The 11,903-nt window shown below is 42.5% G+C and overlaps 1 protein-coding gene across 2 annotated transcripts in view; it reads left to right on the forward strand.

The window, feature by feature from the left end:
• The window catches only part of LOC135908011 (uncharacterized), a 132,920-nt gene extending 121,261 nt beyond the window's left edge, over positions 1-11,659 (forward strand). For both annotated transcript variants that reach the window (XM_065439784.2, XM_065439783.1), the window contains 4 exons: positions 1,996-2,078; positions 5,621-5,687; positions 5,781-5,805; positions 11,199-11,659. In XM_065439784.2, coding sequence (XP_065295856.1) covers positions 1,996-2,078; positions 5,621-5,687; positions 5,781-5,805; positions 11,199-11,233 — 210 coding nt within the window. In that variant the 3' untranslated portion in view covers positions 11,234-11,659. The remainder of the gene's footprint in view (positions 1-1,995; positions 2,079-5,620; positions 5,688-5,780; positions 5,806-11,198) is intronic.
• Positions 11,660-11,903: the final 244 nt, after the last annotated feature.

The raw sequence follows: 11,903 nt of genomic DNA on the forward strand, positions 1-11,903 counted from the left end.
TCCCCAGATCCCGCGGAAAAGTGCTGGTTGACCGTTGGCATGGACTGCTCAGGCGTTGTCGGTTGTGTTGGTTGATGTGTCGTTGTGGTGGTAGGCATATGACGTCTGCTGTGAAGTTTCGTGATTGCACCGCGCACCTCCACCAAAATGATGCAGGAAGAAAGCCGGCCCGCGAGTATAGACTAATGTGTACTTACAAGCGATATATATGACGCTCAGGCAACGGCCAGTCTTCGTCCTCTTCTGGTTCGTTTCACCTTCTGCACTCTCTTCACCGTAACAAAATTAACCGCAATAGATTTGGGCAATTGTTCAGCGTGTCTCAGAACATCGACATTAGTATGCCGTAAGGTTTGGGTAATCATTTCTCTTTTCTCCCTCGGTGAATATTACTTGCGACTTGTTAAATTTAAATGTTTGCATCTGAATCGGATGATGTGAGCATATATACGGAAGAGCTAGACGGACGCGAAAGAGAAAAAGAAAATGCTGTGAACATAAAAAACAAGAAGATACACAGTACTGTAGAAAAAAAAAATTAACACCGCATAAATATTCGTTATCCGGATCCGCCGGTCCACCATCTGGTATATCGGTGATTGCAGTCCCTAAAGAAGTACGCCAGAGATGTCTGACCGAAGCGAGCCTTTATTTGCAATAATCATATGCATAATTGGCGGCAGAGTAATTGTTTCAAGCTGATGGTTCTTCAGGGGGTGTGGTTAGTACTTATAATTTGTGCTCTAATACAAACCTCCGGCGAATTGTTGAAGATATGCTAGTCTCTTTCTAATATTGAGCAATCCCGGCGTGCTAGTTCTCTAACTAATCGCAATGAATGTAAAGACATATCGGTGAAATTCCATGTAAAGGCTAGTTTTGGCTAATGCTCTAAGAGCACGGCAATTTCTTAAAGGCATGATCCTGCTTTCATTCCTTCTTCTGTAGATCATTGTGTGAAATAAATATTAAGAAATTGCATTCCTCTCTCACCATTCTGCGCATATTCTCATAAACGAGACGTACAGAACTGTAATTAATCTGCGGGTCATATTTAGACAATGACCCGCCGTGGTTGCTCAGTGGCTATGGTGTTCGGCTACTGAGCACGAGGCCGCGGGATCGAATCCCGGTCATGGCGACCGCATTTCGATGGGGGCGAAATGCGAAAGCACCTGTGTACTTAAATTTAGGTGCACGTTAAAGAGCGCCAGGTGGTCAAAATTTCCGGAGTCCTCCACAACGGCGTGCCTCATAATCAGAAAGTGGTTTTGGCATGTAAAACCCCACAATTTTAAATATTTAAACAATGGATATTGCTAATAGACAATAGATAGTATTGATTTAAATATCATTACACCTCAACAGAAAGCAAAGGTATTATTTGACAAATAGCGTGATTGGCCAAATTAGCGACACTGCAAAGAACATTTGTTTACTTCGTGTGTTACACGTACTAAAAAGCATTCTTCACAGTTCATGACCGCACTGGGCCGATTGGTGTTAATTTGGTGTCACCTTGTTTATAAACTTGTTAGAAACAAGAAAATATATCAGAAAGATTGCTGTATTGTTTTATAAACAATAGCCAAGAAATAGCGTCCTGCTCGCTGCTTTTGTTTGGTTGTTAGGAGTTCCGCTTTAGACATGGTGAAATGGCATAAATCCAGTCATACCCCCGTATTCAGAAATGCACCTCAACTTGAAGCCCATGCTTGACTTGATTTTAATGACGCCGGTCGCGAACGCACCGAAAAAACCGCTATGAGCATCACTGGCGCGTTCGCAACACGCGTCATTTATATCAAGCCAAGCATGGGCTTCAAGTCAAGATGCATTTCTGAATACGGCGGATATTGTCCCAAAGCAAGCAGTGAAAATACTCCATTAAGTTATGTTACTGATGGTGTGCAGTAAGGTGCACTAGTTTTGTTGAACACTTGCAAAAGGAACGTCGCCCAATTACAGCAAATGTTTACTTTCTTCCTCTTCTAGATAATCTTGGAGAAACACTTTACCGAGATCGCTTCATGCGGTAAATCAAGCAGCTTTCCATCCATATTTGCCGTTGTCGCTGGGTAAGTCTGGCAGTGGAGTGAGGCTACTTTCGCTGTATTTTTCTCAGTGTTGCACGCTCAAGAGAGCGTTCAATGCTGTATTGTGTGAACTTTTAAATAGAACTATTGTGTACTAGTGTGTGCTTTTCGCAGTGCCGTAAGAATGGCATGAAAGGTATCACATGTGAAATATGTGCGCGTTATTTAAGAAACATGTGCAAGTTGTGCACCAAATATGGAAGTGCTATCACTTTTTTTATACAGACAATATAGCATAATTTTAAGGCGGAACCACTTCCACTGCCGTGTATCACTAATGGGAGTAGCGTAGTCCTGTGCCGGAGTTTCATGACGTTTTCTACAAACGACACAATCAAGCATAATCTTTTCTCATAATTCTGATAATGAATTTCTGTTTTTTTCTGTTCTGTAAATATACATCGCAATAGCAATATTGCATATGCGTTTTTTGTTCGATTACGTTTTGCATTTATTCTGCATTTTCTGTGTGTTCACATGACCTGCATTGACCAGCCCTATTGCGTATAACCTGTATTGTGTGTGCGTGTCCCGCTTCTTTCTTCCAGATTTGTAATCTTGCTCTATTTTTCCCTTTCATCCCATTTTTCCTATATTCAGTTTATATGTTTGTACCTCCTCCTTTCTGGAGTGTAAGCAGGCGTTGAGCCCCTTTCGGATGAGCCTGCTCCCCGCGTTTCCTTTCCTCTGAAGTCTATATATAGGCTCTTTCGTCTATCATGCATCGCGTTTTTGAAAAACATGGGCCATTCAGCGGCACCATAACCAATTCCATGTTGATGACAGCCGAGTAGAGCAGCCGCCAGTGATATATCGTTGATGTCATTCAATTGAATAAATAATTTAATTAGCAAATTCTAATTACTGTTCTAAATGGCTTACTGTCAATAAAGAATTTGCAAACATATAGAAACATATAAAATTTTATACATATTTATATAGAAACATATAACTTCACAACTAGCCTGTATTCAGCCAGTAAGTCCACGAGAAACGAAAATTATCACTTAACTAATCATCCGCCCGCATCGAAAAGCAGCGCCCTCAAACAAGCTCCACAGAAGTTAGTGGATGATCTGTCGGGTTCCGTGCACGACGGTGTGACACTTTGATGTTGCTACGGGATGAGTGCCGGTACTTCTGCTTACAGCAATGGAGCGTGTTTGAGGGCGCTTGCTGTTACGCGCGAGCCTACATACCCCGTTCGTGAAATGGGCGAGATTATGTGCGTCGCTGCAAGGGAAGGGCGCGCCACAGGAGGAACGCGCCTGAAGGTGGAGACGACAATCCCGCGCCAGGCAAGTGCGAATGAGCACTCTGAGCGTGTTAGGGGCTTTAGACCGCGCGGCAAAGCAGCGCCGCCTAGAGGAAAGTCTAGGTGGCGTCGAGTGAGGCAGGGAAGGAGAACGGATGCGAAGTGTCGTGGAGGAGGAGGGTAGGCGGAGGCGCCTTGGCTTAGCCTTCTCTGGCAGTTGCTACGGCTTCTGTCTACGCTTGGAAGTGCCAGGTTCGTCACGCGATCAAGAGGCCCAGGGCCTAGCTAGAAGGACGAAGCAGCGGCGGCAGACCGAGATCAAGTCAATCGATCCCGAAGTCGTCGACATGCGCCGGGCACGAGCTGAACAAGACTGGCAAAAGTCGAGGGCTTGTCATGCCGAGGAGACTCCACAAGAGGAAGAAAGAGAAGCGCACAATAAATGTTGCGAATAGTACGTTGGCAAATTGCTTGAAATAGTAGACTCTATTTCCTTACGTTGCTTTACCATCTTTTGTAATGACACCTTACACTTAATATAAATCGAAAAACTGTATAAAATATACAAAATAAAGAAATAAGCCTTTGTAAAAACTGCCGCAGTTACACACAACCAAAGTATTTTTAAAAATTGGAGGACGCTTAAGCTTCGCCTTCAAGAGTGGGACGCGACAGCGTTCCCGTCGACCCGCCAAGGGGTATAAGACAATGCGCTAAGGCACAGCAATCACTTACGATGCGCCCCGCATCGGACTTAGCGCCCACCTATCACGCGGTGAGCGTCGAGCAACACAGCGTTCGGCGCGGCAACGAAACGTGCGCCTGAGCGAACGAAACGAACCAAAGAACTCGGTGTCTCGGAGGGGAAACGATCTACGCCAGCCAAACGTCGTTATCGGCACGGGCAGAGAGATAGATAGTAATCTAAACCGGGAGCACGGCGAAGCGTCGTCAGGGGAGAGGGAGCCCCGCGACGCGCCTGGCAGCGGTCCCAATGCGCGCGCGGCGCGCCTCCTGTCGGGGCAGCGCCGTACATTGAGAGGAGGGGGTCTTCTGTGTTTGCCGCAAGATGGCTCTGCGTGTGCGGAAAGCGCAGAAGAAATGCAGCGGAAACGCACTTCGCAACTCGTGTAATTGTGACTTCTCTACGTTACATGTTCATAATTACCGACATACACCGCAGTATAACTTTCCACGGCTCGTTTCGAAGGCAACACCGCATTCACTAGAGGCGCGTTTGCACCGCTTGGAAGTATCGAACTCGTGGCTGAGTGGTAGCGTCTCCGTCTCACACTCCGGAGACCCGGGTTCGATTCCCACCGGGCCAATCTTGGAAGTTGCTTTTTATTTATGAAGCGCCTGCCGTGATTTATCGCTCACGGTCAACGCCGCCGACACCGACGCCGACGACACCGGCTTTTCTGCGACACGAGCTCCTTAACGCTATCGCGTTAAAACATTCTGGGCGCAATGCAGAAAAAGGTAACAGCACCAAGACGCTTTTGCTTAATCCGCCTTCACGAAGTGAAACGTCACTGTAACCTTTTTTGATGCGGACAGACGGTTAGCGACGGGATATTTTCCGTTACAATGTTCTTTATCACGAGAAAAAAAAAACGGCAAAAAGTACCTGGCTGAAAGCATGCACTTTCAATTTTCTGCAAATCGTTTTGACAGCACGGCATTTAGAGTAGTAATAATTAGGTTATTGCAATAAATAATTAATTGAATGCGGTCATGAACAAAAATATTTCCTGCTACTCTGCCCTAATGTGAATATATGCACTTGGTTATCACTGCGTACAATGGCCCGTCTTTTAAAAACGCGATGCATAAGAGGTGAGGCAACCTGTACAATTACAGAACCAGCAATACTATTCCATTAGAAATCATTATATGGCAGTCACAGAAGTGCGAACTGTTAGAAGGATCCAGCCACCGCATTTATTTTTCACTCTATTCGTTCTCAACATTTACGTTCCGTGAAGACAGTACTGCCTCGGAAACAGTTACTGTAGAGACGCTTCTAATGCCCCTGTCACAAGTGCGAAGCACTGTCTACTCGCAACTAAAATTTACGCATTGAGATTCTGGTAGCTGCATCAGTAGCTGAAAAATAATTTGACTGTAATAATCGTAAACAATGGTTCTCGAACGATAAGCAAGGACCAAATATTCGGCATAATAATAATGTTTGTGAGTGGGTGACTTCGATTATTAATATTGCATTCCTGACGCAAGATTATCACTTTAACACTTTCGTTTGCAGGGAGACTACGTGCACGGTTTCCAAACACTTCTACAGTTACGTGTTCCAAGTGAAACAGCCTAGCATTGTGAGTGAGGCCTCTGAAGGCATACTAGACTTCGCTTCAGCTTGATTGCACACCTGCAAAAGATAACCTCTTCGCTTTCTTGCTCCCTTACAGTGCCAAACGATCCTATGCATAATAGGTGAGATATTTTTCACTAAACTTTCAATTTTTGTTCCTTTGCGGCATATTATCAATATTGCAAGTAACCTGAAGAAATGACGTAAGCGTCTGAGGTAGAAGTCACACTAGGAAGCCGTAGCAGCAATTCACATGAGCGAAAATTAAGACAACAATGTCACGTTATTTTGTTGCCATTGATCGAACACTCCTGAAAAAAAAAAAACTCGGTTGGTTGAAATATGAATTTAGTTGTATAACGTTCATTTCATAATTGGTTTGCTGAGGCATCCGGGGCTGACAAATTTCGTTCCTGCTTGTCAGGAACGCTACTGCGGCTTTCATGTAAACCTTCCTGCGCATATGGAGGTAGGTACCAATGTAAGCGTATGAAATATGGTACCTTGTTCCTGATGGGTTTAAAGAAAATATTACGAAAGCACAAAATTGAACTCTCTATTAAGTACCACTATCAGCTCTGGCTTTCTTTTTTTTGCTAGAAAACGAAACGACGTGTAGCTTTTGAATTTAGCCCTTAACACAATCACGTAATTGCCAGGCTGCACTAATTCCGCTCCATTTTCGAAGGTGTAGGCAGGTTCCATGACAGACAAACAAACAGGTGCAAAGGTTGCAACATTCCATTTTGTTAATTTTCTAATGCGACTTCACCTCTTTGACAGCGGAAATACTTCATTATTTTCTCGATCCGTTTTTAATGTTTCTTGCTGATGTTACATCGGCTTTGTCACAGAAATCACGAAATGTTCAAGGTTTAAAGCTAACTCGGTCAATGACTGTTTTACAGTGGTGCATAAATTATGGTGTCGTTCTTGCAGTTCAGGAAAACATAGATGCAGTGTCAAGAACGCTGTAGCACAGTTCCTTTTTTCTGTTATATATAAAATCAAGGAAGAAGTGCTCTGAGGAGGTTTGTAGGTGCTCGCATTTTTTTTGTGAAATAAATAGGTAGTAAAACATTAGGAAAAACATGGACAAAGAACTTTATGGTGGTACCCACCACCTCGTTTCTAAGGGGACGCGCTTAGCATCCATCCATCCACCCATCCATCCAATAGACATAGCCTGTTGAAGGTTTCTGGGTAAGTACATTGTTTAGTAGAACTGTGTTTAGCCACCAACTGTCTGTATTGCTGGCGCGTTTAGTGAGACGGTACGTTTGAGAGAAGTGATCGACAGAAATAACGAGAAGCGTTGGCAATTAAAGGCGGCTTTATCACAAGATCTCATTTGTCAATTCGTGGGAGCTATATATATATATATATATATATATATATATATATATATATATATATATATATATATATATATATATATATATATATATATATTTATACCATACTAAACTTATAGGGAATTAAAAGGGAGAAAAAATATGCCTTTTACACCAGTGTGTCTGATATTACTGCAAAACATGCCTATGTGTAACTATCTTGAGTAATCTGTAAATTTATATATAATATGTGTTCGTATTAGATGCGCCTACATTATAAAGACAGCTTACACCAGTTGGGGTGATAGTTCTCTCACAACACTATTCGCTATCAGTCTTGCTTGCTTGTCCTGACATGAAAACTGCACTCGCAAATTTCCTGTCATATATATATATATATATATATATATATATATATATATATAAACGAGAAGAAAGGGGGTTAACCTAGGGGCCCGACTTTTATTAGTCATATCATAAGAAGCCAACAAACACTGACACCAAGCACAACATAGGGGAAATTACTTGTGCTCAATAAATGAAATAAAGAAACGATAAATTAATGGAAATTAAAGTGGATGAAAAAACAACTCGCCGCACGTGGGAACCGAACACACAACCTTCGCATTTCGCGTGCGATGCTCTACGAATTGAGCTACTACGGCGATGTTTTCCCATCCACTTTCTTGGGTATTTTATGTGTCCTAGTAGAACCCTGGGAGTGTTAGCCAGCGCCACCACTGACAGAGCTTGGCAGCGGACGTGGAACGTCTTTTTTGCCGCAGGCGTCACGAGTCAAATCTGGTCTATTTGATTCAGGCTACATCATCAAGGACATTATACAATATTATAACACTGTAAAAGCTACCAAAGTCTAGGTAAGCCTATTGGATAACGCCTTGCCCTGATTACTGCGCCGTATTCACGTCTAAGATGTTAAGTTCTATGGTGAGATTCTTATGAGTGAGCAGATTGATTATTATATTGCATGTGATGTCTGCGCGTTTTTTCAGTAAAATCTACTGATTAGTATACTAATCAGTTCTTTCTTTGTTACAACGTTTGGCTAGTCACCGAAAATATTTTCCTAAAAAAATTGCCTCTGTGACTGATAGCTCCTAGTGGTGTCGTTCTCTTCGCAAAAACTCGCATTGAATCGTTCTACACCGGTGTACAATATCACAAGTGTGTGTCTAATCCTAGTAACCCGCATTGTTGTGCTAATCGGCCGAGCCCAAGAAAGTGACTATGTAAAATATCACTTTATTGAAAGATATTTGGCTGGGTGCTTTTGAGTACGCTTACAGCTTTTAAAATATGACATGTCATGGAATGGTAGTTCAGAATTCGCATCATTTAACATAACTAGTTGCATAAGCAGCTTCAAATATTATTCTCGGTAGCTCAAGACGACAGCGAACGGAAAGCAGAGGCTTACCGACAAATTACCAAGCACTCTTAATGCATATTTATTAATTCATTTAGATACACTAAATGCCATTTCGGCGTTACATGTTCAAAATTGCAGTCTTGAATGATGCATGCTCTGGGTTGCTGGCGATGGAGGCAGGGAGGTGATTCCATTCGTATGATGTCTTCAGCACGTAGGAATGGAGGTACATGTTGGTCTGGCAGGACGGCACTTGAACTTGGAAATTATGGTTAACGCGGAATGAAAGGTAACGAGGTGGCGGAACAATGGGCGTTTCAGTTCAGGATTCGTAAAGAAGATTTTATGAAAGAAACGTAGGCAGGCCTGCGTCCCTCTGATGTAAATAAAAAGGGATAGTACAGTGAGCAGTTGTTCGAGAAATCCTCATTTTTCTGCATTTGTTCACATTCAATTTCATGGACCAGGGTGAACCCCAAGAAGTAATGCTGTCAAGGACAGACTGAAGTTGAGAAGAATCATAAATATATTAGGTGGTAGAGAACACAACCGTCGGCAAATAGCCCGAATGTTGATTTAATGCAGGTGGAAATGTCGTTAATGTAAGTTAGAAACAATAGGGTTCCGAGGATGGAACCTTGTGGTACACCGTATGTGACAGAGCAAGTGCTTGAGTTATGGCCGTTAGCAGTTACAGGCTGCGTTCTGTTAGATAAGAAGCATTTGATCCCGTGTAATAAATTCGATTCAGTATGTAGCATACATAGTTTTCGCAAAAGGAAACGGTGAGAAATGGTGTCGTGAAGGCTTTTTGGAAATCAAGACAAGTACAGTCGATAATAGAACCATTGTCAGATGCCGAAAATAGACCGTTAGGAAAAAAAGAAGTTGGGTTTCGCATGCGTAGTGTTTCCTAAAACCATGGTGATTGTTGTGAGAGAAGTTATATTGGTCGATAAATGCGATTACATTATAAGACATTACGTGCTCGAGAAGGTTACACGGGATACTAGTCAAGGTGATGGGACTGTAATTAGAAGGACTAGATGAGTCACCTGGTTTATGCACAGCAATCGCCTTCCCCCGCGCTCCAATCGCTGGACATTGATGGATGTTTCAATGACTCTGAAAAGAATCTGCGAAAAAAATGACCGAGCAATAAATGGCAGTCGTCTTCAGGAATTGAGGAGCGATTCCATCCATGCCAGTTGATGCTTTGATTTTCAGTATGGGATTAAAAAGCCCTAATAGATCAGTAATGATAGGTTCCGTGCACGAACGTTTACATCAGCTGGAATTCGTAAATCATTAGACTTGTCAGTAGAAAACTATTTTACAAAAACATCCTGCAAAGCTTCACAACTCCTGTCACTTGCAATTGCTTGACCAAGCTCATTACAAAGTTCAATGTTTTTTTTTTTTTCGGACCATTAACAATGCTCCAGAACTTACGAGGGTCAGACTCTAAAAGAGGAGGAAGTGCATCGCCAAAAAAGCATGTTTAGCAATTGCATATGCTTGTTTGTACTCTAACGTTGGGCTGTAATAAGCCGCCCATCTCTTCGTGGCATCGGATGATAAAGCGCTGAGGTACAATCGCTTCTTTTTATCACGTAAGCAAACAAGTGATGATGTAAACCACGGACAGCGGAACGCCGCTCGAACAGTTCGCACGGGAAGATAGCAATGTGTTAGGGAGTTTATCTTATTTTTCAGCGATACACAATTCTCTTCCACAGAGCGATCTGAAGCGCATTCCATGTATTGTTCAGTAAAAACGTCTGATTACCATCATATAGATACGATATCAGCTTTGTCATAATCTTTTATAACTTTAGTTGAACGCAGAGGTCTCTGCGGCTGATATGTACATGTTGAGTGTGCAATGCGATGGTGAATGAGCAGCAAGACATCGAAATCGATTCACTAAACACCACCAATGTACTTAGATTGTTTCTGAAACTGCACATTGTTTAAATTGTACAGCTTTGTATCATTGGGTTGCACTAGGTATAGAACTGCGATGCCATTTGTCTTTCTATTGCTTTGTTATCTACTAATATGAGGCTATAGCTAATGATACTATTTTTTATACGAGTGTATATTAATTATGTTATTGCTTGTGTCCTTACCCTGCCGCTTTAATTATTCGCTTTTGCATGTATACTTACCCTGCCATTACTCCTACAGGGTGGACGGTGCTTATACAAGCTGCAGTATCTGCAGCTTTATCGCCGTCTCCCCCTTTTTCGCCGGTGTTATTCTTTAGTGAAAAATTAACACACTGACACTGACACACCGTTAGTTTGATTTATCTAAGTAGTGCAACTCTATTTTCGTGCTTTACTTCTAGCTACGAGAAACACCACTTATGGACCTTATAGAATACTTGTCCCAGTACAGATCAGCGCAACTTCTACTGCATCTACATAATTTGTTATTAATCCTCTCGGGCAGGCACGTCATATTGCTTATTTGTTTTTCTAGTGTCTCATCTGTGTGATTTATTCAAACATATTTCTCCTTGGCGCCAACTTATTTATAGGACTCCTACTATTATGCTATCAATGCCGGTGCCATCTGTCAACGCGTATTGATGCCGCATGACACGTAAACATATCGGGAAATTTGAGAAGATACAATGCTCGAGGTGATTTTCGAAAGACGACAAAGATGAACTTGTGGATTTATTTGTATGGCGTGAGAGAGCGAAGTTCAAGAGATATAACATACTCTTGTGTTTCATATTACGCTAACAAATGCTGTTTTTCTCGTTTGCTTTTCTTTTCAGCTCAAGGATTTACGAGAACAAGCTGGTCTGTCTGAGCTGCGAAACAGCCGTTTTACGTGAATGATGCTGGAGACGGAGCGCGAGCGTGGCGGAGCCAATTTAAAAGGGCTTATAAGGACTTTTTATTCGCGCATTCTTTGGGTTCTTCTGGTATCTCTCCCTTCATTCCCCCGAGTGTAATATTTGGCCACTGATGCGTATGCTTTTCTTTTTGGGCAAATCCCCGCAAATTGGAGACATAGGCGCCTAAAATACGCCACTCGTGCCGCGTGTAGTGGAGCCGCTTTTAGCCTTCCATAGTTGCGGATTTTGGAATCAGGGACGGAAGAAGAGGTTCTGCCTGTCCAGCCATTGCGCCAAGCCTAAACTACGTAAGGAGCTGACTATTGCGTCAATTCGAACGACAAAATATTCATGCTACTTTCACGCTCTCCTAAAAATGTAAATACTGCTTGACCGACCCTATGTATCCGATGTGAATACGATTAGGAATGACTGAGCACACAAACGGCGCAGATTGCTTACTCAAGCCACTAACCTCGACAAACGCCTTCTACGATTCCTATCAGTAAATCTGAAAGCAATAGAGCGTTTATCTTGGTTTTTGTCACCCAGCATTTCCTGCCTTCCATACTCTAGTTTAGAAGCGTACGGTGAGGGGCTAGTTGGTATGACATTATGGGAACAAAGAAAAACTGCGCAAAA

This window comes from Dermacentor albipictus, chromosome 10, assembly GCF_038994185.2.
Source record: "Dermacentor albipictus isolate Rhodes 1998 colony chromosome 10, USDA_Dalb.pri_finalv2, whole genome shotgun sequence".
NCBI lineage: Eukaryota > Metazoa > Arthropoda > Arachnida > Ixodida > Ixodidae > Dermacentor > Dermacentor albipictus.